The following is a 27183-nucleotide window of genomic DNA, read 5'->3' as shown; positions in this document are numbered from 1 at the left end:
TTTAGTGTCGGGTCCCCCTTATGCATTTAGTGTCGGGTCCCCCTTATGCATTTAGTGTCGGGTCCCCCTTATGCATTTAGTGTCGGGTCCCCCTTATGCATTTAGTGTCGGGTCCCCCTTATGCATTTAGTGTCGGGTCCCCCTTATGCATTTAGTGTCGGGTCCCCCTTATGCATTTAGTGTCCGGTCCCCCTTATGCATTTAGTGTCCGGTCCCCCTTATGCATTTAGTGTCGGGTCCCCCTTATGCATTTAGTGTCGGGTCCCCCTTATGCATTTAGTGTCGGGTCCCCCTTATGCATTTAGTGTCGGGTCCCCCTTATGCATTTAGTGTCGGGTCCCCCTTATGCATTTAGTGTCGGGTCCCCCTTATGCATTTAGTGTCGGGTCCCCCTTATGCATTTAGTGTCGGGTCCCCCTTATGCATTTAGTGTCGGGTCCCCCTTATGCATTTAGTGTCGGGTCCCCCTTATGCATTTAGTGTCGGGTCCCCCTTATGCATTTAGTGTCGGGTCCCCCTTATGCATTTAGTGTCGGGTCCCCCTTATGCATTTAGTGTCGGGTCCCCCTTATGCATTTAGTGTCGGGTCCCCCTTATGCATTTAGTGTCGGGTCCCCCTTATGCATTTAGTGTCGGGTCCCCCTTATGCATTTAGTGTCGGGTCCCCCTTATGCATTTAGTGTCGGGTCCCCCTTATGCATTTAGTGTCGGGTCCCCCTTATGCATTTAGTGTCGGGTCCCCCTTATGCATTTAGTGTCGGGTCCCCCTTATGCATTTAGTGTCGGGTCCCCCTTATGCATTTAGTGTCGGGTCCCCCTTATGCATTTAGTGTCGGGTCCCCCTTATGCATTTAGTGTCGGGTCCCCCTTATGCATTTAGTGTCGGGTCCCCCTTATGCATTTAGTGTCGGGTCCCCCTTATGCATTTAGTGTCGGGTCCCCCTTATGCATTTAGTGTCGGGTCCCCCTTATGCATTTAGTGTCGGGTCCCCCTTATGCATTTAGTGTCGGGTCCCCCTTATGCATTTAGTGTCGGGTCCCCCTTATGCATTTAGTGTCGGGTCCCCCTTATGCATTTAGTGTCGGGTCCCCCTTATGCATTTAGTGTCGGGTCCCCCTTATGCATTTAGTGTCGGGTCCCCCTTATGCATTTAGTGTCGGGTCCCCCTTATGCATTTAGTGTCGGGTCCCCCTTATGCATTTAGTGTCGGGTCCCCCTTATGCATTTAGTGTCGGGTCCCCCTTATGCATTTAGTGTCGGGTCCCCCTTATGCATTTAGTGTCGGGTCCCCCTTATGCATTTAGTGTCGGGTCCCCCTTATGCATTTAGTGTCGGGTCCCCCTTATACATTTAGTGTCGGGTCCCCCTTATACATTTAGTGTCGGGTCCCCCTTATACATTTAGTGTCGGGTCCCCCTTATACATTTAGTGTCGGGTCCCCCTTATACATTTAGTGTCGGGTCCCCCTTATAAATTTAGTGTTGGGTCCCCTTATAAATTTAGTGTTGGGTCCCCTTATAAATTTAGTGTTGGGTCCCCTTATAAACTTAGTGTTGGGTCCCCATATAATCTTAGTGTTGGGTCCCCCTTATAAATTTAGTGTTGGGTCCCCCTTATAAATTTAGTCTTGGATCCCCCTTATAAATTTAGTGTTGCTTCCCCTTATAAATTTAGTGTTGGGTCCCCTTATAAACTTAGTGTCGGGTCCCCTTATAAACTTAGTGTCGGGTCCCCCTTATACATTTAGTGTCGGGTCCCCCTTATACATTTAGTGTCGGGTCCCCCTTATACATTTAGTGTCGGGTCCCCCTTATACATTTAGTGTCGGGTCCCCCTTATACATTTAGTGTCGGGTCCCCTTATACATTTAGTGTCGGGTCCCCTTATACATTTAGTGTCGGGTCCCCTTATACATTTAGTGTCGGGTCCCCTTATACATTTAGTGTCGGGTCCCCTTATACATTTAGTGTCGGGTCCCCTTATACATTTAGTGTCGGGTCCCCTTATACATTTAGTGTCGGGTCCCCTTATACATTTAGTGTCGGGCCCCCTTATAAACTTAGTGTTGGGTCCCCCTTATAAACTTAGTGTTGGGTCCCCCTTATAAATTTAGTGTTGGGTCCCCCTTATAAATTTAGTGTTGGGTCCCCCTTATAAATTTAGTGTTGGGTCCCCCTTATAAATTTAGTGTTGGGTCCCCCTTATAAATTTAGTGTTGGGTCCCCCTTATAAATTTAGTGTTGGGTCCCCTTATAAACTTAGTGTTGGGTCCCCTTATAAACTTAGTGTTGGGTCCCCTTATAAACTTAGTGTTGGGTCCCCTTATAAACTTAGTGTTGGGTCCCCCTTATAAATTTAGTGTTGAGTCCCCATATAAATTTAGTGTTGAGTCCCCATATAAACTTAGTGTTGGGTCCCCTTATAAACTTAGTGTTGGGTCCCCTTATAAATTTAGTGTTGAGTCCCCATATAAACTTAGTGTTGGGTCCCCTTATAAATTTAGTGTTGGGTCCCCTTATAAATTTAGTGTTGGGTCCCCCTTATAAACTTCGTGTTGGGTCCCCCTTATAAATTTAGTGTTGGGTCCCCCTTATAAATTTAGTGTTGGGTCCCCCTTATAAATTTAGTGTTGGGTCCCCTTATAAATTTAGTGTTGGGTCCCCTTATAAATTTAGTGTTGGGTCCCCTTATAAATTTAGTGTTGGGTCCCCTTATAAACTTAGTGTTGGGTCCCCATATAAACTTAGTGTTGGGTCCCCTTATAAACTTAGTGTTGGGTCCCCCTTATAAATTTAGTGTTGAGTCCCCATATAAATTTAGTGTTGGGTCCCCTTATAAACTTAGTGTTGAGTCCCCATATAAACTTAGTGTTGGGTCCCCCTTATAAACTTAGTGTTGGGTCCCCTTATAAATTTAGTGTTGAGTCCCCCTTATAAATTTAGTGTTGGGTCCCCTTATAAACTTAGTGTTGGGTCCCCTTATAAACTTAGTGTTGGGTCCCCTTATAAATTTAGTGTTGAGTCCCCCATATAAATTTAGTGTTGGGTCCCCTTATAAATTTAGTGTTGAGTCCCCATATAAACTTAGTGTTGGGTCCGCCTTATAAATTTAGTGTTGGGTCCCCTTATAAACTTCGTGTTGGGTCCCCTTATAAACTTAGTGTTGGGTCCCCAGATAAACTTAGTGTTGGGTCCCCATATAAAGTGCAGCAGGCCCCATGGCCCCATTCACTTAAATAAAACTTTGCAGCACTCCCCAGATTAGAGGACAGCAGCACTGCCCCTGCTTATTGTTCATACCTATTATACAAGCAGAAAAGTTTTGCAAGCTTTTAATTTTATATCTGGCCCCAGCTCACTGTTAGATAAGGGGAATATTTTCAGATACAGAATTCTCAAAATAAGTGGAATTTCTCACCTGTTGTCATGTGATGTTGATGCAGAAACGCTGAGTTCATCCATTGACTGCTGAAAAAGCTCTTTGTTTTCATCAATGAAGTGTCTCTGCATTTCAGACATCTGGGCCATAATCTTCTCTTTGCGGAGTCGGGCAATTTCCGCTTTCCGCTTCCTCTCTGCTTTATCTTTATCGCGAGTGTTCTGGAAGTCATCACAGCACATCCATTATAATTTAAGAATACTCCGCATAGTGAACACTGTTACATTTCTAATGTGTTCATTTACAAAGAGTGACCTTAGCAATGGCACTAAAGTAATTTCTTACATCTTGTACTATTGTCAATGATGGTTTAGATTCCAGTATGGCCCCTTTGTTTTTTATGAAGCCAAGATCTAGGAGAAGTATCATGAACAAAAAACGTATCCCATATCTGCAGGATAGGGGATAAGTTATAGAGCCCGGGGGGGGGGGGGGGGGGGAAGTCCGACCGCTGGGACACCCAACGATCTCCTGTACAGGGCCCTGTCCATATATTTCCATAGAGATATTTAGAGGGGATGTGACGTTAGAGATATATAGGGGTGTCGACAGGCCCCATTCCCGGAAAGAGCAGGGGCCCCGTAGAAGAGATTACGCAGTATAGGGGATACGTGCACAATCCTGCTTAATTTTTGGGTATCCAATGATCTCATTTTAGTTATGTTTTAGACTATATATATCTCTGTGTGTGTGTGTGTGTGTGGTCAAGAAGAAATCCTACCTCCTCCAAAACACTGCCTGCTACTTCAACCACTGGAGTTGCAGAAGAACTTTCTCTGATCTTCTTAATTGTTCCAAATGTCTAGAAAAAAAAAATCAGGTTACTAAGAATAGGCCATAAATATTAGATTGGTGTGGGTCCAACTCTAGGCATCCCTGTCGATCAGCTGTGTAAGGGGACCATATCACTTCAGAGAGCACTATGTCCCCTTATTGCTTACAGGCACAGCTCTGTATTACAGCACTTATAAACGTATCCCTTATCCACAGGATAGGGAATAAGTGACTGGTAACAGAGGGTTTCGACCTCAGGGACCTGTGCAATCTCCAGAATGTGTCCCCTGACTAACCTTGATGGGTCAGCACACACTCCATGCATTGTACACAGGTGCGCCAGAGATACTATGAAATGTTTTCGAGTAGCTCTGGCGCTCCCATAGGACGTGCTGACCTACTGCTCCATGCAATGGAGTTGGGACCCTGTTCTGGGGATTGCAGGGGGTTGCTGAGGTCAGACCTTCCAAGCAATTAGACACCTCTCCCCTATCCTGTACATAGGGGATACATTTTTAAGTGTTGGAATAGCCCTTTAAGTAACTGATGTGCATGGTATTACAGCTCACTAGAACTTCCCATTAAAGTTTATAAGACAGAGTTTTAATACCAGGTAAGGCTGGGTTCACACCACGTTTTTGCTATACAGTTCCTGTATACATTTTCAATTTGAAAACCGTAAGGAACGGTATTGAAAATGCGTTGACTCCACTGAAAACCATATGCCAAAAGATGCATGGGGTTGTGTCCGTTTTGCATCCTGTACAGTTTTGTCAGTTTTTTTCCTGTACCCAAATCCGTAGCCTACCACGATTTTTGGTCCGCGTAAAAAACTGTATAGAAACGTGTATTTTCTTTATTTTTTTATTTTTTAACATGGGAGTAAAGAACCGTATTCCATATGGTTTTAGACTTGGCACAGTTTTATTTCTTGGAATTTTAATCAAACAAGTGAAACTTTATTCATAATGGAGTGAAAAGTTAAAAAACTTATGCTTTTTTTCCTTCTTAAAAAACGGATGCAACCGGACATCATTTTTCAAACTATACGGATTAAAATTTGTACACACGTTTTGATACAGTTTAGTCAGATTTTGAGGAATCCGTTTTCTATCAAAAACCTGATACGGGAACTGTATTGCAAAAACGTGGTATGAACCCAGCCTTAAAGCTACTACTAACGTACAGAGCTGTGCTTGGTAAACAGTGGAGGAGAGAGCAACAATGCATAGAAACTTGACCCTGGTCTGAGGTTAGAGGTTGGAGGACCACCTATAAGGGTATGTCCTTCTGACAAACTGTGGAATGAGGAATAGGGCAGCATCACTATGAACAAAGTAAATCATCATCTGGTAAACCTGCAAAGTTCAAAGTAGTCAAAGACCTCAGCATAGAGAGAAAAGCAAAGGCGCTCCATAGTGGAGTATTACTAGTACAATGGTGAACCGGGAAGGGGTGAGCAGCCGCTTTCCACTACAGGTTGTGTACCTGCATACACAACAATAGAAAGCGTATACAAATGCACGATGTCCCATCTGCAGCCTTCCTGGTGTAATAGGTAGCAATGGAGTAAGGCTTCAAAAGATTACACAAATAAACTTGGCGCTGACTGGGATGGAGGGAACAGGAGTCACGGCACTTCAAGTAGGTAATTCTATTCTGACCAAGATGCAACACGTTTTGCTGCGCATGCGCAGCGAAACGTGTCGCATCTTGGTCAGAATAAAGTTACTTACTTGAAGTGTCGTGACTCCTGTTCCCTCTATCCCGGTCAGCGCCACTAAGTTTATTACTGTCATCTTTTGAGGCCTTACTCCAAAGCCCTGAGCATGACCTACTACGTCTACTTCATTCTGCCATACACTTTTGTGATCAGTGTGAAAGAATAAAACAGAACAGCTAAAATCTATAAGTACTTTTTATTGTCCAATAGACGCGTCATACACTGCAGACAAAGCAATTTTAGTACTATAACATAGATGAGAAAGCTAAATCTGATTTTATATTTTAACCTTGTTTTTTCTGCTGTCACTAAGGAAATAAAAGGACAGGAGCTATTTGTTACCTTCAGAATCCAGCGTATCATATCCTTATGAACCTCCAAGTGAGCGGCATTCTGCAATGTCTCCAACAAAGCCAAGATGCTAGGTGACGTGCTTGGAGCTTCACCAGGTCCTAGCAAAGGAATATATGAAGTCACACAATGACTGCCTAATTTTTGCAGCTGAAATTTGCTGTTATTACTTTTAAAACGCAAAGAGTGAGAAATATGTACAGGCGACCTGAATATGAGAAAACAAATATTTTCATATTTGGTTTGTTTTTTTAGATCATGTTGGTTTGTTTTTTTTAGATCAACTGGTGCCAGAAAGTTTAACAGATTTGTAAATTACTTCTATTAAAAAAAATCTTAATCCTTCCAGTACTTATTAGCTGCTGAATACTACAGAGGAAATTCTTTTCTTTTTGGAACACAGAGCTCTCTGCTGACATCACAAGCACAGTGCTCTCTGCTAACACCTCTGTCCATTTTAAGAACTGTCCAGAGTAGGGGAAAATCCCCATAGAAAACATATGCTGCTCTGGAGAGTACTTAAAACAGACAGAGATGTCAGCAGAGAGCACTGTGCTCATGATGTCAGCAGAGAGCTCTGTGTTCCAAAAAGAAAATAATTTCCTCTGTAGTACTCAGCAGCTAATAAGTAGAGGAAGGATTAAGATTGTTTTTAATAGAAGTAATTTACAAATCTGTTTAACTTTCTGGCACCAGTTGATTTAAAAATAAAAAAAAGTTTTACACCGGAGTACCCCTTTAAATAAAACACTTGAAAGTAAAAAGGACAGAGACTTGTCTGTAGTGAAGATAAGAAGAAAAATGAAAAGAAAGGAGATCTGTTTACAAATAGAAAATGACTACATTTTACCTTATGCAACAAGCATTGCAGTATTTTCCCATAATGATATAATCTATTCTATGGGTAGAAGATAAGCTAAGCGTCTGGACGTAAGGGACTTACTGCTAAGGTACCCACCATCATGAGAACAAAGGTAAGGCAAAGATGGTGGGACCTCCGGCAGCGCGACTAAGCTGTAAATGTCTATGTGGAAGTGTAAGCAACTGAACGATGTCCTGATGTGTGCATGTAGCGGTGGTGCTCAGCCGAGCAACAGGAATATAATGCAATAAAAAGAGAACAGAAGGCGGCACTCACCATCCAGGAACTTCTTTATTCAGACAGGCATAAGATCATGTACACAGGTGGGGGAGGCGGGAGAGACGCCAGGACAATTGTTTTGTTTTGAGAAAGTGCGCTCAGCGCACGAAACAATTGTCCCGGCATCTCTCCCTCCTCCCCCGCCTGTGTACACGATCTTATGCCTGTTTGAATAAAGAAGTTCCTGGATGGTGAGTGCCGCCTTCTGTTCTCTTTTTATTGCATCATGAGAACAAAGGTCCTGAATGCACACAGAAAGGAATGATGGTCCAGAATGTGCACTGCCACACAATTTAAAGTCTATGGGACTAGCAGTGTACAGACCCCCGACCACGCATAGCGTGTTCACTCCCGGCTCTGTCACATGACCTAGACAGACTTAGAATGTAAGTCTACACGCTTCTCTCCCTGCTCTTTCTAGTCACTGGTTGGCATCTGAACACTTAGACCCCGAGGAGTAAAAACTTTTGCATAACGTTGCCGAAAGTTTACAACATGCCGAAAGTTTACATTAAATTCCTCAAAATTTAAATCTTTACTGATTGACAACTGAAGTGTTGAGTACAGTAAAGGCCAACTCAACCGACCCCTAAAATCCTCATCTGAACAATCATGTTGGGCCCGGGTCACCTTAGCACAGTGTTTCCCAACCTGAGGGCCTCCAGCTGTTGCAAAACTACAAATCCCAGCATGCCCGGACAGCCTTTGGCTGTCCGGGTATGCTGGGAGTTGTAATTTTGCAACAGCTGGAGGCACACTGGTTGGGAAACACTGCCTTAGCATAATATGGACACATTTTTCAGTCCATGACAGCTGTTATTTCAGGTGATGAGACCTGCAGTCAAACATGGACTTGCCACAATTTCACATGTGTATGATGAACCCAGCCATGGACTCTGCTCACACTCCCCTCCACCCCCCCTTAAAGAGATACGTATAAAGGACATTGTTTACTTGAAAGGGGAAAATGTGGTAACAGGTCCTGTAAATATCAGATCATACAAAAGTCTGCTGAGGAAACCAATTTGCCATGACCTACTTGAGATCTTCTCTGAGAAAGTAAAGGTAAGAATGTTGTCCTCGCTGATGTTCTGCAGATGCTGGTTCTCTTCTTGTAAGGCCATTCCAATTAGATGCAGAACCTGCAGAATCGTAACCAGAGAATTATTTCAATGCTTATTTTAAAACAAACATTTTTAAGATGATAAACCAGATTTAAGGGGAATAAAAGTTTTCACTATGGTATAAACATTAAAGGGGCTCTCTGATTTGGGGTGACCCCCAATCCCTTCTGTCCAGGCATGCTAAGAGCTGTAGTTTTGCAGATCACAGGGACTAATGCACTAATATGAGACACCATCCGTTTGTATTTTAACACACAGTTGCAAGAAAATTTATGTGAACCCTTGGAATTATATGGATTTCTGCACAAATTGGTCATAAAATGTGATCTGATCTTCATCTAAGTCACAACAATAGACAATCACAGTCTGCTTAAACTAATAACATACATAGAATTAAATGTTTTTATTGAACACTCCATGTAAACATTCACAGTGCAGGTGGAAAAAGTATGTGAACCCTTGGATTTAATAACTGGTTGAACCTCCTTTGGCAGCAATAACTTCAACCAAACGTTTCCTGTATTTGCAGATCAGACGTGCACAACGGTCAGGAGTAATTCTTGACCATTCCTCTTTACAGAACAGTTTCAGTTCAGCAATATTCTTGGGGATGTCTGGTGTGAATCGCTTTCTTGAGGTCATGCCATAGCATCTCAATCGATTTGAGGTCAGGCATATTTTCTTCTGTTTAAGCCATTCTGTTGTTCATTTACTTCTATGCTTTGGGTCGTAGTCCTGTTGCAACACCCAAATTCTGTTGAGCTTAAACTGGAGGACAGATGGCCTTAAGAATAAGCCCCAAACCATGATGCCCCCACCACCATACTTCACAGTTGTGATTAGGTTCTGATGTTGGTGTGCTGTGCCTCTTTTTCTCCACACACAGTGTTGTGTGTTTCTTCCAAAAAACTAAACTTTGGTTTCATCTGTCCACAGATTATTTTGCCAGTACTGCTGTGGAACATCCAGGTGCTCTTGTGCAAACTGTAAACGTGGATTCCTTTGTGGTATCCTCCCATGAAACCCATTCTTGTTTAGTGTTTTACGTATTGTAGATTCGCTAACAGGGATGTTAGCATATGCCAGAGACTTTTGTAAGTCTTTAGCAGACACTCTAGGATTCTTCTTCACCTCATTGAGCTGTCTGCGCTGTGCTCTTGCAGTCATCTTAACAGGACGGACACTGCTAGGGAGAGTAGTAGAAGTGCTGAACTTTCTCCATTTATAGACATTTTGTCTTACCGTGGATTGATGAACAGCAAAGCTTTTGGAGATACTTTTATAACCCTTTCCAGCTTTATGCAAGTCAATAATTCTTAATCGTAGGTCTTCTGAGAGCTCTTTTGTGCGAGGAATCATTCACTTCATGCAATGCTTCTTGTGGGAAGCAAACCCAGAACTGGTGGGTGTTTATTTTTTTTATAGGGCAGAGCAGCTGTAACCAACACCTCCAATCTCATTGTTTGGACTCCAGTTGGATGACACATCACTCCAATTAGCTCTTGAAGAGGTCATTAGTCTAGGGATTCACATACTTTTTCCACCTGCACTGTGAATGTTTACATGGTGTGTTCAATAAAAACATGATAACATTTAATTCTTTGTTATTAGTTTAAGCAGACTGTGATTATCTATTATTGTGACTTAGATGAAGATCAGATCACATGTTATGACCATTTTGTGCAGAAATCCATAAAATTCCAAAGGGTTCACATACTTTTTCTTGCAACTGTATCTAGTAAAGGATCTGAATTTTATGGCAATTTGCAAAGACCTGTTTTCTCGCATTTATCTTGATTTTGCTTTTGAGCCAACACCCTACAGCATTTAGCCCAGTAGTTGGTTACACAGTAGTGGTTTGGCATTGTATTAAGGATTGGGGTGAGCTTTATCTTGTTTTATATTATGCAACTATCCAAATGATAGTGGACGGACCCTGATTAATCATACACTTATTGCCTATGATGCGGATAAAGGATAAGTGTTGTTGGTACGACAATGCTATGAGTGGAAATGCATTTTAGACATTAATGGTAGATTCCAAAGATATGATCCTAACTTATGTCCATCATCGATTTAAATAAACCTCATTTTGTATTTATGAGCCTACCCTCTGCAGCATGGCCTCTGACCAGGAATATCCATTGGGCTCTACTGCCCACTGAAGAATCGTCCCCATGATGCAAAGCATAACATCTGACTGGAGAATGTTGATCAGGCTGGCAAAAAGAGGGCAGAATGGAGGCAAAACTGGCGGGGGAAGAGCTGTGACAAAACAAAAGAACATGTTAATTTTATATTTTATTTACATACATGGTTTATCTTTCTCTCAGGCCATACATGTTATGGTCATACATTATGTACATACTACTGGGTATCTTTTGAGCCCTTTCAGAAGTAAGTGTAATTTATGTTTACTCTCTAATATTCAGTATTATTTCAGCCCCAAATTAAGGATTTATCAAGCAAAGTAAGGCTACTTTCACACTATGAGGTTCTCCCGTTAATACACGTACGTTATTATGTATTATTTAACATACGTTTAATAACGGGCATTAATGGGTGTATTTATTAACGTACGTCGGCCATAGACTTAAATGTTAAAAATAACGTACGTTAATTTCCCGGTTTCTTGTGACGTGCGAAAAATTAATGCATGTCACATTATTTCTCCCGTCACAACTAACGTTAGTTAGTCATGACGGGCTATAACGTGTGACAAAGGGTAAACGAAAAAGGAGATTTTTTTAGACTTACCATAAAATCTCTTTCTCGAAGGATCCATTGGGGGACACAGACTCTGGGTATATGCTGCTGTCTCTAGGAGGTTGACACTACGGTAACCAAAAAGTCGGCTTCTACCCGCAGGATATACCCGCCTGCAGGCCACTGAGCAATTCAGTTTAGTCTCAGAGCAATAGGAGGAGACCGACAGGTCAAAGGAAAAAAAAACTTTACTGTCCGAGAACCCGAAGAAAATAAAACTGAAAACTCCCTCGGACAGATAACGAAAAGGAACCCCAGGAAAAAGGGGCGGGAGCTGTGTCCCCCCCAATGGATCCTTAGAGAAAAGGATTTTACGGTAAGTCTAAAAAAATCTCCTTTTCTCTATCGGCTCCATTGGGGGACACAGACTCTGGGATGTACCAAAGCCGTCCCTTGGGTGGGCAGATAAGAAAAAAAGGTCAGGCAGTGGGCTGTACCACCGCCGCCGGCAACACCTTACGGCCCAGACTAGCATCAGCCGATGCGAAGGTATGAACCTGATAGAATTTTGAAAAAGTGTGTAAAGACGACCAAGTGGCCGCTTTACAAATCTGTGAGGCCGAGGCCTTGTTTCGGAAAGCCCAGGATGCTCCCACAGAGCGGGTGGAATGAGCCAGAACCCTGAAAGGTGGGGTCCTCCCCTTGCAAAGGTAAGCTTCCGAAATAGCACATCGGATCCACCGAGAAATGGTGGCCTTAGAAGCAGGCTGTCCCTTCCGACGGCCTTCCGTAAGAACGAAAAAAGAATCGCACTGACGAAAGGAAGAGGTGACGGAAAGATAAGTCTGTACCGCTCGAACCACATCTAAATTGTGAAGCAGACGCTCCCTGGGATGAGAAGGAGCGGGACAAAAGGACGGAAGGACGATGTCCTCATTGAGATGAAAAGCCGAAACAACTTTAGGAAAGAAGGACGGATCTGGTCGGAAAACAACCTTGTCCTGATGAATTATCAGGAAAGGGGAACGGCAGGAGAGAGCTGCCAGTTCAGAAAGTCTCCTAATGGAGGTAATAGCTATAAGAAAAGCCACTTTCCAGAAAAGGAGGCGAAGGGGAACCTCCCTAAGAGGCTCAAAGGGTGCACCCTGGAAAGCGCCTAGAACAAAGTTCAAGTCCCAGGGGGGAGAAGGGGACCGGTAAGGAGGGGCCGCATGTGCCACTCCTTGGAGGAAGGTCCTGACATGAGAATTGGAAGCCAGAGGACGCTGAAAAAGAATAGAAAGGGCCGAAACCTGACCCTTAAGGGAACTGAGAGCCAGCCCTAGTTCCAACCCTGACTGTAAAAAGGAAAGGAGACGGGGCACAGAAAAGGTAACTGGAGAAAAAGATTGAGCTTCGCACCAACGAAAGTAAGACCGCCAGGTACGGTGGTAAATTTTTGCAGAGGAGGGCTTGCGAGCCCTAAGCATGGTGCGTATTACCTGGGAAGATAAGCCGCGGGCCCTTAGAACCGCGGTCTCAACCGCCACGCCGTCAAATGCAGCTACTGTAAATTGGGGTGGCAAAGGGGACCCTGTGACAGTAGGTATGGACGAAGAGGAAGGCGGAACGGAACGTCGTCCAGAAGCCAGACCAAGTCGGCGTACCATGCCCTTCGAGGCCAGTCTGGAGCCCCCAGAATGGCGGGGACTCCTTCCGCCTTGAGCTTCCTCAGAACCCAGGGAAGGAGAGGGAGAGAACAGGTAGGGCTGGACAAAGCCCGACCACGGGATTTGTCTTTGACACAAACTTCGGAACTTTCCGGTTGTGTCGAGATGCGAAGAGGTCCACGTCCGGGGTCCCCCAGAGGTCGCAGACCTGCGCAAACACCTCTGAAAGGAGAGACCACTCTCCGGGGTCGGCTGAGGACCGAATGAGGAAATCCACTTCCCAATTGAGAACTCCCGGAATGTGAATCGCCGAAATGGCTGGAACCACTTGTTCCGCCCAGAGGAGGATCTTTGACACCTTGGACATGGCCGCTGAGCTGCGAGTGCCGCCCTGCCGATTGATGTATGCCACAGCCGTGGCATTGTCCGACTGGACACGGACAGGGTGACCCAGAAGCAGGGACTCCCAATGCTTCAGACACAGATAAATCGCCCTCAGTTCCAGAACGTTTATGGGTGACCACCTGCCAGTGGAGGGGGAGGAACGAAGAAGAAGAGGGGAGTGGAGCCACCAGCGCAGAGACCGCAGAGTCCGGAGCGGAAGAAGAATCTTGCGACCGAGAGAGAGAGGGGACCTGTCCCATCGTGCAAGTATTGCCAACTGAAGAGGACGGTAATGAAACTAAGCAAAGGGCACGGCCTCCATGGCTGCCACCATCCGACCCAGGACTTCCATGCAAGTACGGATGGAAACCGGGGACGGTGTCCGGAGGGAGCGGACTCCCGACAAGAGGGCCACACGCTTGTCCGGCGGAAGGCAAATCCGAGTCGAACTGAAGCCCCAAGAAGACCAGAGACTGGGTGGGGGAGAGAACCGACTTGTCTCGGTTGACCATCCACCCGAAGCGACATAAGGTCTGAAGAGTGAGGCTCACATTCTCCAGAGCCTGGGCTCTGATGAGAAGGTCGTCCAAGTAGGGTATCACTGAGACCCCCTCTTGACCTTAACAGAGCCACCACATGCGCCAGAATCTTGGTAAAGACTCGTGGCGCTGTGGCCAGACCGAAGGGGAGAGCCAGAAATTGATAATGACCTTCCGGAACCGCAAAGCAGTGGTACCACTGGTGTCCGGGAAAGATTGGAATGTGAAGGTAGGCATCCTTGATGTCCACCGAGGAAAGAAACTCCCCTTGATCCATAGATGCCACCACCGAACGGAGAGATTCCATTCGGAAATGGCGGATAAGAAGATGTTGGTTGAGACGTTTGAGATCCAGGATTGGCTGCACAGAACCTTTTTTTTCTTCGGAACCACGAAAAGATTGGTATAAAAACCCTGAAAGCGTTCCTTTGAAGGAGCTGGGACAATGACACCCTGGACGAGAAGGGACTGAAGAGCCTCCCGAAATTCCCTCGCAAGCGAGGGAGACCGAGGAGCACAGGACTGGAAAAAACCATCTCTCGGAAGGGAGGCAAATTCTATCCGGTATCCGTTGGATACCACGTCCCTGACCCAGGAGTCCTGAATGTGCGTCGTCCAAACGTCTCGAAAAAGCAAGAGGCGACCTCCCACCCGAGAAAAGGCTGCGGGTGGAGGCGTCCCTTCATGCAGAAGTGGGTTTGCGGTTGCCCAATTTGGCCGCAAAATGGACGGGATGGTTGGTGTCCGACTTCCATGAGGGACGCGCCTTGAAAAAGGGGACCTTCTTATCTTGTGGAGGCACCTGGCTGGACCCTTTAGAAGGGCCAGACGTCCGAAAGGAAGAGGATTTCCTACAGAAGGAAGTGCTAGGCTTGTTTTGAGGTAATAAAGAGCTCTTGCCCCCTGTCGCCTCAGTGAGTGCAAGGAAGTAGAGCACAGGAAATCTCCAGCTTTGGAACATTGGAGGGCCAGAGCAGACAGTTCTTCCGGGGGAGAACCTGCAAGAATGCCCGGACGGAGTTGGGAATGTCAAACCGAGAGGGCCTTAGACACCCAGGTGGAGGCGAAGGCAGGAAGCAGGGAAGAACCCGCTGCTTCAAAGGCATACTTCGCTAACAACTCAACCTTTTTGTCTGCAGGATCCTTGAAGGCAGCTGCATCCGCCAGCGGCAAGGTAGTGGCCTTAGAGAGGCGGGAAACCGGAGGATCCACCGACAGAGAGGAAGTCACTTTGGAGACAAGTTCCTTGGCGAAGGGATATCGTGCTTGGACCTTCATTCCCTGAAACTTCTTCTCAGGGTGCTTCCAGGCGGATTCTAGAATGGCCTCAAATTCATCGTGAGAGCTTAACACCTTGGGTGCCGGTCAGGCACGATGAAAGGATACTTCTGGAGCTGCGTCCGAAGTTCCTGGGTCCTCTAGGTTAAAGGTGTCTCTAATGGCCATAACCAATGAATTCACCGTGTCCACTGAGTCTGAACGGTCCTCCGAATCGGAACCCTCGGCCGCTAGCTCTCCAGGGGAGTGCGAACGAGTGGAGGTGGCCCTGGAAGAGGGAGACTCCGACCTGGTACGTGGCTCACGAGAGCCAGAACAGCGACCACGGGAAGTCCTCTAGAAGAGTGACGTGTGTGGCCTGAAGAAGTGGTCGGGCGAGTCCTGCGAGAGGAACGCCTGTGTCCTCGTGGGACGAGTCATAGGAGACACCCCTATCACGCTTATGCGAAGCATAGGGAGAAGGGGAACGGGACCTTCTAGAGGGCAGGTGAAGGGTAGACCTCTCCAAGGCAGTCACCACAGAACGGGAGAGCTGTGCCAAGTCAGATATAGACTGGGAGAGGGAGGAAACCTAGGCTGGAGGGGCGGCCGAACCCACCGGGTCTGAGGGGGCACCTGGGTTAGAAATAGCAGGGGGGTCTGGGGGAGCAGTGGAGCAGGCAGAACAAGTGGGTTCAGCAGAACCTGGCATTTTTGCAGAACAGTTTTTACAAGCGTAATGGGTAACTAATATTCCTGATATCTGCTTAGAGGGAGGAACAGTTCTGGGCACGGACATGACAAAAAAAACTGAACAGTCTCACCCAAGTCTGTGTCCCAGAGTCAACTGCTGTGAGGAGAACTCTGCCCGTGCTGAGGGAAGAGAGAGGAAACGCCGTCCAGAAGAAGGAAGAGGCCCGGTCAGGGCAAGGAGCTCTGTGATTGGCCCCAGCACGGCCCCAGCGCGCGCACCGCGCTGATTGGTGGCCATTTCGCGCTACCGAGGCGCTTATGCGGCCAGGTGGGCGGAGCTAATGTTCGCCAGGCCATCGAGGATACCGCGGGACTCACTTTGTAATGACGCCCGCTTCGAACCCCGAGCGCACACGCCGCCTGCAGTGAGTTCTGTGTGCCGCGGCTGCCGAAAACGAAAGTAGAAAGTGCACCCGCCTGCATGGAGAAGCCTGGGCGCGTGTATTATAAAAAAAAAACACACACACACACTCAATAAAGTGCCCCCTAACTACACACACACTTAATAAAGTGCCCCTCATTGTGCCTGTACTGTAGCCACTGCTCCCCCAATAATAGGCCAGCCCCAGCTATGCAGGAAAGAACAGAGGGTCTCCAGCTGTTGCAAGACCTAGGGAGAAAGATACTCACCTCACGCTAAAGAACTTACCTAAAGAAGTCTTCAGACTGTGGTCTTCAGTCAGCCTTTTCACCTGCGGCAAGCCAAGCTCATAGCGAGGCAAACAGGGAGGGAGGGGGACCCGGACCCATGAGGTACAACCCCAAGCGCTGACTGTTGGCGAGAGGGGGTTAACAGTACATCCAAGATGCCTGCCACCTCTCGCAATGGGGAAACAGCGAACATTGCGTTCCTGAGTCCCCACCTGAAAACAGAAATAAAAAGGAATAAAGAACTAACACAGTCCCTAAACCTAATAAAATAAAAAAATATGAGACTTGGTCTGGAGAAAACCAGACCATGTCCACCTCCTTAAGACACTAAGCAAAAACTGAATTGCTCAGTGGCATGGAGGCGGGTATATCCTGCTGGGAGGAGCCGACTTTTTGGTTACCATAGTGTCCACCTCCTAGAGACAGCAGCATATACCCAGAGTCTGTGTCCCCCAATGGAGCCGATAGAGAAAAACCCATTGACTTGAATGGGGTTGTTTAACATGTGTTAATAATTATGTGTCAAACGTACGTGTATTAACGGGAGAACCTCATAGTGTGAAAGAAGCTTAACATATGCAATAATGGGTGTATATACATTCAGAACAATCCACGACATTGTATAGTTACAACTCATATACAAAGTCTATACAATTCATATACAAAATCTATATACCAGCTAATGCAGTTGTATTATGGCTGCTATGTAAATCCAACCGTACAGTTGATTTTTAAGTGTAAAACAGGTAAATTTCTACCCTTGTATTATACCCGCATTAGCAGACTAAACCAGGGGTCTAAAACCCAAAACTAGCAGGCCGATAAGGACCTACAAAGCTATTAGTTTGGGTGATCAGACATGTTGTTAGCTAGGATTTACATCCATAATACAGGGGTAAAGATGCCCTTATGTTAGACTTGTAAAAGATTGGCGTAAATGTTGGATTCACACAGCTGCTTTGCTGACAACACTCATTTTTGCCAATTATCTCAATAATCAAAACTTAAATGCTTCCCTTTATATTTTTTAAGATGCTCTAGCCAGCAAAAGTGTTTCATACCTGTATCTTCTTCATTCAGACGCTTCAGTTTACGCTGGGCCTCTTCAGCCTGCAAAATGTTAGAGACAACTTCTGTTATTGAAAGACTTAAAGCGTTCATGTCATTAACGTTAAACTTTTCACATTTAGTCCAGACATGTCGAAAGTTTAGATTGCACCAGGCCTCAGTCCTGAGATCCACTGAAATCATAATAGCCAAGTAAAGTGCCCGGCAGCACATTCCATTGCCTGGTCAGCAGCCTGATTTGACTATTTCACTCCATAGACCAGTGGTCTCCAACCTGCGGACCTCCAGATGTTGCAAAACTACAAGTCCCAGCATGCCCGGACAGCCAACGGCTGTCCGGGCATGCTGGGAGTTGTAGTTTTGCAACATCTGGAGGTGCACATTTTGGAGACCACTGCCATAGACTAATGCAGTTAGATATGAGTTGGATATGACTGACAGCCAGGAGTGAGAAGTGCATTGCCGGCTATTACTCGTGATCTCAGCGGGTCTCAGGACACAGGCTGTCCTTCCTTGGAGCACTTCTGGGAGGCACTACCCACAAAAAATTTGGAACATCCCACGATTTTCTAAATGTCGTCTAATAATCACAAATTGGCCCTTGTCACAGGTCCTGAGAAACAAGTATGTTGTTTTGCTGACAAGGGCCAAATTGTGATGTCTGGACAGCTGGGTCAGAACATCAACACAGCAGGTGCTGTAACATGTTCCCAGTATGTAGCGGTTAGTGCCATCCAGAAGTGCTCAAAGAAAGGACAATCTGTGATGCGACAGGGTCCTGTTTGCTCAAGTCTCATTGATGCACATGAGGAAAGAAAACTAAACCATCTGGTCCGATCCCATAGAAAAGCTGCCATAGGACACAGAACTGAAAAAAGTTACTGCTTGCTATGTATATATGGTGTCAGAACACACAGGGCATTGAAGTTTGCTGTGTAGGGTGCTGAGTGGCCATATAGTACACACTGTAACGCAGACAGTTTCTTTGTGTTACGGCTCATCGGTGTACAGACGGGGCTGTCCAGTTTGCACAACCCCTTTGACACAAAAGTTTTTGGTTTATAAACCTAAAGGAGTACTCCGGTGGAAAACTTTTTTTTTTTTTTTTTTTTATGAACTGGTGCCAGAAAGTTAAACAGTTTTGCAAATTACTTCTATTAAAAAATGTTTACCCTTCCTGTACTTTTTAGCAGCTGTATGGTACAGGGGAAATTCTGTTCTTTTTTACTTTCTTTTTTTGTCTTGTCCACAGGACTCTCTGCTGACATCTGATGTCCGTATAAAGAACTATCCAGAGCAGGAGAAAATCCCCATAGCAAACCTATGCTGCTCTGAACAGTTCCTGATACGGGCATCAGGTGTCAGCAGAGACACTGGGGACAAGACAAATAAGAAATTCAAAAAGAAAATAATTTCATCGGCTGCTAAAAAGTACAGGAAGGGTAAAGATTTTTTAATAGAAGTAATTTACAAAGCTGTTAGACTTTCTGGCACCAGTTGAGACTTATAAAGACCTAAAAAAAAAAAAAAAATGTTTTCCACCGGTATACCCCTTTAACATAAATAACAGATTTAGAAAAATGCATTTACCTTTGACTGTTCAGCTCTTGAGTAATGATAATAAAAGAGGTTGAAATCTTTTGTGCACTCCGGCTTCAGCTCATACAGTCCTCTACCCGTCAGGCCCGGTTTTCTAAGACCATGACACAAAATGGCTTTAAATACTGAACAGGTCTTGACTGAGGTCAAAATAAGAAAAAATACCATGTAACTTACTTAAATGATGCAATAGTCTGAATTACTTGCTCCATTCCAGTTTCTTTATTTTCCTGTAAAAAAGGGGACTTTAGAAAGGTGTACACCATAGTAATAAAAGTTATAAAAGTATGTGGGTATAATTATTTTTTTTTTTTGCATTGACATGTAAATGAGAAATTTGTGTTGTTTCTTGAATCTATACCAACAGGAAAATGCATGGAACAGTGTAGAGATGTAGCAGCAATGAAAGCCTGGCACACTTACATCTTCTGGCAGGGCCTTCACCAGTTCGCTGTGAGCCATGGGTCGTATGCTCAGTTGATGGACAATTTCACGCTTTATCTCATCGGCAGCAGTCACGTGCCCGACACCAGGGCAAAACCGTTCACCTGCGATACAGACAGCAACCATATCAGCCCTGACAGCAGAAGTTATGTTTGCAATAAAGGTTCAAACCAATGCAGGAAGTGGGAAATAGTGCAGCACAGGGGTCTTGAATGCAATGTGCTCTCCAAACCCCTAAATCATACTGATAGACTAACTAGCTTTCTACAAAAAGTATCCCTTGGACTTTGTAGATAATAGACTGTGACCTCCACCAGAGACAAAAATGTTAAACTTCCCTCTATTTCATGGCTTATTAGATTCCTAACATTTTTGAAAATAATGATAATTAGCAAAAATAATTCTTTACCCCAGCCCTAAATTGTTGCCCACTAGGTGTCTACCTTCCCTGCAATTTGCAGACCACTGTCTGTTAAGGGAAAGCTACTGCTGTGTGAACAAGAGGGAGAGAGTATGCAATCTGTGAGCCTGTCTCCATCCTTCAGAGGATCTACACTTTCCCTGAAAGGTCAATCAAGGCTTCCCTCTCATCTCAGCAGCAGTAGTAGTCCAGTGCTTAGTGTAACCCATTTCATGCTCTTCTGCGGCTGTTTCTTTTAATTCTGCTTACATAACACCATGAAAAAGTTAGTGCATTAATAACTTCCTTCTCCACATGCCATCAATAGTAGTGTACTATAACCCTACCCCATATCAGGAAAGTGCATGCATATAATTGCACAGTGTCAAATGTAGTCTGAATAATGCAAAGTCAGGTCCAGTCGACCAAGGGAAGTGTCACTCTGCTGTAGCTAAGTGATGGCGGTCCTGAATGAGAGAATTGCTTTCCATCAACTAACTTGAACATTCAGTAAAGAATTTGCAAAGACAGAAAATATGTATATTTTTACCAGCACTAAAAAAGAAAAATAATAAGTGAAAGTTAAAATGAATGTACGGATGTGTTATTAGTATCTTACCAACAATCATAATGATCAGATGAAGCATCTCTTCAATAAGGGTGTTATTCTGTTGCACTAGATCCTGGATGGAAGGAATAGAGGAGACTAATCATACAAACATACATAAGTCATTTTTTGTGACATGGAAGCAGTAAAGCAGTTCTACATGACATGAGTGAATTCCATTGTCTGCAAAGAGATACCTTGTTTGTGCTGTCTTTTCTGAACCTCTTCCCATAATCAGGAGTGCCAAATATCTGGAAGAGTTCGAATCGGCTGAGGACGATCATCAAAAAATGGTTGGGATCCATCATTGAAGCTCCAGCCTAGAACACAATAAATCATTAAAGCGTACCAGTCAGATGCAACAAAAATCTTTTAGTTTTTTACATATCACTCAGTACCTGATCCTGACCATGTACATCAAATTTTTATGTATCACCTTTATTTTTTTATTGCACTTTTAATTTAGCTCACTAGCCTGAATTCCTCTCAAAGGGAGGGGGTGTGGCCTCACTGTGCAGGTCTCTGCCCCCTCCCTCAGTATGCTGTCTGCTCACATCTCCCCTAGCATTAGCAAAACTACAACTCCCAGCTTGTCCTCACTGACAGTAGCGGGACACAAGCTGACAGTGGGGGGATTTTTCCTACAGCTCTGAGCCCTGCACTCACAGCTGTCAATCAAGGAAGTGTGTCCATGACATAGGTGATGATGCATTGGACACAGCAGGACTAGTATGTGTCCAAGCAGGCAGGGGTGGGGGGCAGTTGTTTGACTGGCTTTTTCAGGGTGAAATACTGAAAAATTTCTAATGAAAGCAATTGCAAAACCTATTGGTTGACAACATATCAAAAGTTTTTGCATCTGACAGTGCCCATTTAAGGTTTAGGATTGCATCTCGCTCGGAAAGAACAGCTACTGCTGTCTTATACCAAGAGGTAATAAATGGAGTTAATATGCTGTGTCTCTGGATATACAGATAGACAACTTTAGAGATCCTGGGTGTTGTAATGAAGAGTCACCCACTGAGCAATCTCTGTAATGCATGTACGAGCTGGGATCTCTTATAGGAGAGACGCACTTTGTACACATTTTTTACCCAAGCAGGTGACCCCCTGATTATTACATCCATATTCTTCTTGAAGAAAAGGACTTCATATTGTAACATATTGGTACGGGACTGTTTGACATTTGAAACAGCATACAGAGAATTCTGGGAACTCTGTATACAGCCCCATTACAGTACATGCAGGCTCCTTTATTTACTGTGCAGCCTTCAGTGAAAACAATGGCAGAAATCTGATAATTTTTTTGTAGGAAGAGTGTCAAATTGTTACCTGTAACATCACAATGTCTTTGTCAAACATTTCTCTTCTGCATTTGACGTTGTGATAGTAGTAGATCTGTTAAGGAAGAAAAAGAAAAAAAGTTGACATATTAGGCTCTGTTCACATGTTTGAGTCTTGTGTTTCCTGTATATACCAGGAAATCTTATAGTGTATACACATCTATAAGGTTCTATTCACCCATCAGTTGGCAACAGTGTGTCCTTGTGTCCATAAGGTTGGTATTTAAACGTAGTTGACTAAACTTTTCTATGCAGAGGCATTATGCAACTCCCTCCATAACTGCACAGTACGTGGTTTCTTATAATGGAAGTCAACGGGTGATTTATGCAACTGTGTGCCTATATCAGTGTTTCCCAACCAGGGCGCCTCCAGCTGTTGCAAAACTACAACTCCCAGCATGCCCGGACAGCCAAAGGCTGTCCGGGCATGCTGGGAATTGTAGTTTTGCAACAGCTGGAGGCACCCTGCTTGGGAAACACTGGCCTATATAATGGCATACATCGAAGGTATAGGTCAGTTCTGATGTATATATCTGAGGAAAGGCACAGACGTTACTAGAACAGAGCCTTATAAGCCCCATATAGTTTGTTACATTAAAGGGGTACTCCAGTGGAAAACTTTTTTTTATTTTTTATCAATTGGTGCCAGAAAGTTAAATTACCTCTGTTAAAAAATATTTGTCCTTCCAGTACTTATTAGCAGCTGTATGCTACAGAGTAAACTTTTTTGTCTTGTCCACAGTGCTCTCTGCTGTCACCTGATGCCCGTATGAGGAACTGTCCAGAGCAGGAGAAAATCCCCATAGCAAACCTATGCTGCTCTGGACAGTTCCTGACATGGACAGAGGTGTCAGCAGAGAGCACTGTGGACAACACAAAAAAAGAAATTAAAAAAGAAAAAGCATACAGCTTCTAATAAGTACTGGAAGGATTAAGATTTTTAAATAGAAGTAATTTACAAAGCTTTCTGGCACCAGTTCATTAAAATAAAAGGTTTTCCACCAGAGTACTACTTTAATGCAGAAGCTGCATTCTGCTGCAATGTTCTTGGAAACCATTAGGTAGATTACAATAAGAGTTCTATGTTTTATGGAGAATGTTTTACACGTAAAATAACTGGTGACCTAGAACAATGTTGTTAGATGTATAAAGAATTACCTGGCTCACATTTCATACATCATATGTTTTAAAGCACAATAAAGAAGCACTGGTTTAAGTTTATTTCACAATTAATTATAATTTTTTTTTTTTTTGTGATTTTAGAGGTTTATATTTTATTCATGTAGTTACCGTATTTATCGAGGTATACCACGCACCCGCCTATAACACGCACCCTCATTTTACCAAGGATATTTGGGTAAAAAAAGTTTTTTACCCAAATATCCATGGTAAAATGAGGGTGCGTGTGTGTGCATGCGTATACCCCGATACACCCCCAGGAAAGGCAGGGGAAGAGAGGCCGTCGCTGCCTGCTTCTCTCCCCCTGCCTTTCCTGGGGTGTAGAGCCCTGCTGCCGCCGCTTCTCTCCCGCTGGCTATCGGCGCAGCTGCCCGTTCTCTCCCCCTGAATATCAGTGCCGGCGCCGATAGCCAGGAGGAGAGAAGCGGCGCCGGCAATGGGGCAGCGGCGCCGATAGCCAGGGGGAGAGAAGGGGCAGCGGCACCCAATGACGACGTCATTGTGCCACGCTGTGCAGCGCATAGCAACGACACAGGGGACACACACCGGAGGCCTAAAGCAGCACGGACCCGACCCCGGCAACAGGTAATTATGCAACCGGGGATGGGGGGAGTCAACGGGGCAGCGGCGCCGGCAATGGGTGCCACTGCCCCTTCTCTCCCCCTGGCTATCGGCACCGCTGCCCCATTGCCGGCGCCGCTTCTCTCCCCCTGGCTATCGGTGCGGGCAATGGGGCGCCGGCCCCGATAGTCAGGGGGGAGAACGGGCAGCGGCGCCGATAGCCAGGGGGGAAAGAAGGGCCGGCAGCAGGGCTCTAGACCCCAGGACCGGCAGGGGCAGAGAAGCCGGCAGCGCTGGCGGTCTATGCACCTGCAAAGCCGCTGCAGTTCATTGATTAAAAGCGCCCGCTTTAAATCATTGAACTGCAGCGGCTTATAGGCGTATAACACGCAGGTAGACTTTAGGCTAAAAATTTTTGCCTAAAAAGTGCGTGTTATAAACCGATAAATACGGTATATATTTTTAGAGGTGGAGAAAACCCTTCAAAGAGGTGTCTGGTTGTAGGTTTATTGGGCACAGCTATGATCAGTAACTCCAGCTTTTGTATTACCTAATGGGAGTCTACTGTCATATGGATTCTAGAATTGCTGTACCAAAATCATATTGATCCAAATTAGTTGTTTATGTAACACAATTTTTGTTCATAGAAAAGTCCATAGCAAAACAAGTTAAAAGCAACTGAGAAAGATCTCCTCACCTGGTTGACTAAAGAAAACCCATTTCTTCTCCACATCCCAGCATGCACCTGAGCACAGAGCACCAAAGAGCGCAATGGGTGTTCAATCAGCATTGGAGGACTTAGTTCACTCTGTAAAATATAAGTCAATGACACCTAAATATGTACAGTACTTACATTTTACACACCTATTAGGAGAGGCAGCACAATCACAGCTTTGCAGCCGCATACTTCTACATCTACATGCAATTTATGAGATACAATTTAAAGAGTATCTGTTATTGGGGATATGTCAAAAGTTGTTAACAGTCAGGATTTGCATGTTCAGACCCCGACCAATCACAAGAACGAGCAGGGAGAGAAACATGCTGATATGCGCTTTATGTCTATGATACCAGGATGGTCTCACAGGCTTACATTATGAATCTGTCCTGGTCACATGACACCTGCTCGGTGGGAATGTGTAAAGCGTGCACTTCTGGCTCAGTCTTGTGGCTGATTGGGCCAAAACACTCAGTTAATTTCTAGACTTAGGGCCACTTAGTTCTTTTAAGGTTATCAATAAGATAACCTGTAGCACCATGAGAGGCCTATACCCATGGTCTCGTCTCCCAATGAAACCAATGAGAAACTACAGTAACCTGCAACAAAAATAAATCTAACAGATCAGCCATATTTGGTCTGGATTAGTTTAGTCCTTAAGTGCTCCAGTTGGATAGAGTCCAAGGAGACCTGACATCCTGGACTTTTCTGGGCAACCAGAGCACTTCAAAAGCAGAACTAATTTGGCCAGACTAAACTAATCAGCAATCGATCCAATAAGGAGATTTTTTTGCACTCACCGTAAAATCTCTTTCTCGTAGCTTTCATTGGGGGACACCTATACTGATGGGTATATGCTCTTGTAACTAGGAGGCGCTGACACTAGGAAAAGAAGTCGGCTCCTCCCTGGCAGGATATACCCGCCCACTGGAAGTGAGGTAATCAGTTTTGTCACAAAGAATTAGGAGAAGCCAACAGAGACAAGTCCGAAGGACCCTAGAAAGGAATCCCGGATAAAAACTCAAGAACCGGAAAAGATTATCCAGACCAGAAATTAAGAAATGGGTGGGTGCTGTGTCCCCCCCAATGAAAGCTACGAGAAAGAGATGTTACGGTGAGTACAAAAAAAAGTCCTTTTCTCAGTTACTCTTCACTGGGGGACACAGGCACTGATGGGACGTACCAAAGAGAGACCCTCAGCCGAGAGGTAACCAGGTACCATAAACTGAGCGTCTGGAAGCTCCACCACCCATGGAGAAGGGCGAGGATGCCAAAAAATGAAGAGGCCGGATACTGAAAGTCCACAGAGACATGAAAAAAAGGAGTTTAGGAAGCCAGGTGGGCCCTAACCATCCAGGAAGGAAAGAGGAAACCAATTCCAAGGAAACTACGGAACCAGACAGAGGACTAGCCCGGCTGGTAAACAGGGGAAAAGGAGGCAACAAGAGAACCCTATCCAGCCGATTGAAGAGAACATGGCGAGAAAACACCAGGGAGATCAACATACACCAGGAAGAAGGTGAGCACGATGAAAATGGAGACCAGAAACCTCTGGAGAAGAAAAAGGAAGAGAGACTAAACCATCCTGAGAGACATGATGCACCTAACCGATGACCCAGACTGACAAGCTTCAGTTTCCAGATCACAGTCTCAGGGTTACTGCGAGAACCGGGATGGAAGAGTGAACCCAGAGTATGAGAAAGAGCCGGAACAGCGGTAAAAAGCACAACGTGGGAACGACGTCCACACACAGGGTCAAGTTGAGAACTGGAGAATCTTAGGTCTCCTGGAAGCCCCACACCTGTAAAGTGTGAGGATTCCCATCTTCAGCGGAAAGCTCCAGGAGATGTACTGCCATGTCGGGATAACACATAATGTGGCTGAGAGAGACCGCCCCACAAAGGGGAACGCAGAGAAGAACTGGACAGGAGTGTCATGCATGCCCGAGACCACCACATTATGAAGGCCCCAAGGGAAAACCGTCCCAGAGATCAAGGCACACCACTGCCGCCTAGGAGGGTGCCCAATGCAAAAAAAAAATCCCTGAACTCGCAAACACGTGCGAAGAGAGGATGGACAAGGAGAACAAGCCTTGGACCCAGCAGACCAAACAGATCAGAAGACTCCAAAACAACAGCCCGTCAAGGCAGGAATAGAGAGGGAGACAGAGGGAACCCAGCTGAGACTCCCAGGGTCAGGGCACCAGAAAACTGGTGCGTCAGTGCTGCGCAACTGACATCGTTAAATGGAAGGATGGACACATCCATCCAGGGAGTCCCCACCAGGAAAGAGGAGAGCAAAGGCAGGAACCATACAACAGAGGGTGGCCAGACCGGCTATGGCCGAATCACACAAGACTTATAAACTCCCCCAGCAGAGAAGAGTGCCCGGAGGTAACCAGAAAATGGGCAAAGTGCTAGGCTGCAATAGTAGGCAGTGAGCACAGGAGCTGAGCCAGCCAAATCCCCCTGATTCCCAGGTAGATACCACACCCATGAAGGGTGGAAGAGAGAGAGAGCTCTATATCGGCAGTTCCCCATTGGAGGGAGAACCAATAGGTAGTCATGGGTGACTCCGGCAAAGTCCGTGCCGAGCCCTCTGATCGCTGCTGTAAGGGAGATTAGCAAGGTTATGCCAGGTACCCTATGAGCAGGCTAAACATCGCCCCACGGTAATGGGAGAACAAACCGGGTGACAACATAAAACACAGGAACTCTGTGAAAACATACAGAGGAATGGAGAAGTCATCTGTGTCCAGGAGGGATCTGAACCC

General features: G+C 45.3%; 1 protein-coding gene across 4 annotated transcripts in view; it reads right to left on the bottom strand.

Annotated features, from left to right (window-relative positions):
- The window catches only part of UBR2 (ubiquitin protein ligase E3 component n-recognin 2), a 133079-nt gene that overhangs the window by 35241 nt on the left and 70655 nt on the right, over positions 1–27183 (bottom strand). For all 4 annotated transcript variants that reach the window (XM_056568189.1, XM_056568190.1, XM_056568192.1 and 1 more), the window contains exons 17-29: positions 24390–24500; positions 21942–22007; positions 20807–20929; positions 20622–20685; positions 19582–19706; positions 19336–19388; positions 19150–19252; positions 17553–17601; positions 10663–10817; positions 8468–8570; positions 6279–6388; positions 4161–4241; positions 3419–3600 (exon numbers count right to left, since the gene is read on the bottom strand). In XM_056568189.1, the coding sequence (XP_056424164.1) occupies positions 3419–3600; positions 4161–4241; positions 6279–6388; positions 8468–8570; positions 10663–10817; positions 17553–17601; positions 19150–19252; positions 19336–19388; positions 19582–19706; positions 20622–20685; positions 20807–20929; positions 21942–22007; positions 24390–24500 (1325 nt within the window). The remainder of the gene's footprint in view (positions 1–3418; positions 3601–4160; positions 4242–6278; positions 6389–8467; positions 8571–10662; positions 10818–17552; positions 17602–19149; positions 19253–19335; positions 19389–19581; positions 19707–20621; positions 20686–20806; positions 20930–21941; positions 22008–24389; positions 24501–27183) is intronic.

This window comes from Hyla sarda, chromosome 3, assembly GCF_029499605.1.
Source record: "Hyla sarda isolate aHylSar1 chromosome 3, aHylSar1.hap1, whole genome shotgun sequence".
Lineage (NCBI taxonomy): Eukaryota > Metazoa > Chordata > Amphibia > Anura > Hylidae > Hyla > Hyla sarda.
This window is presented reverse-complemented; position numbering and strand designations above follow the sequence as displayed.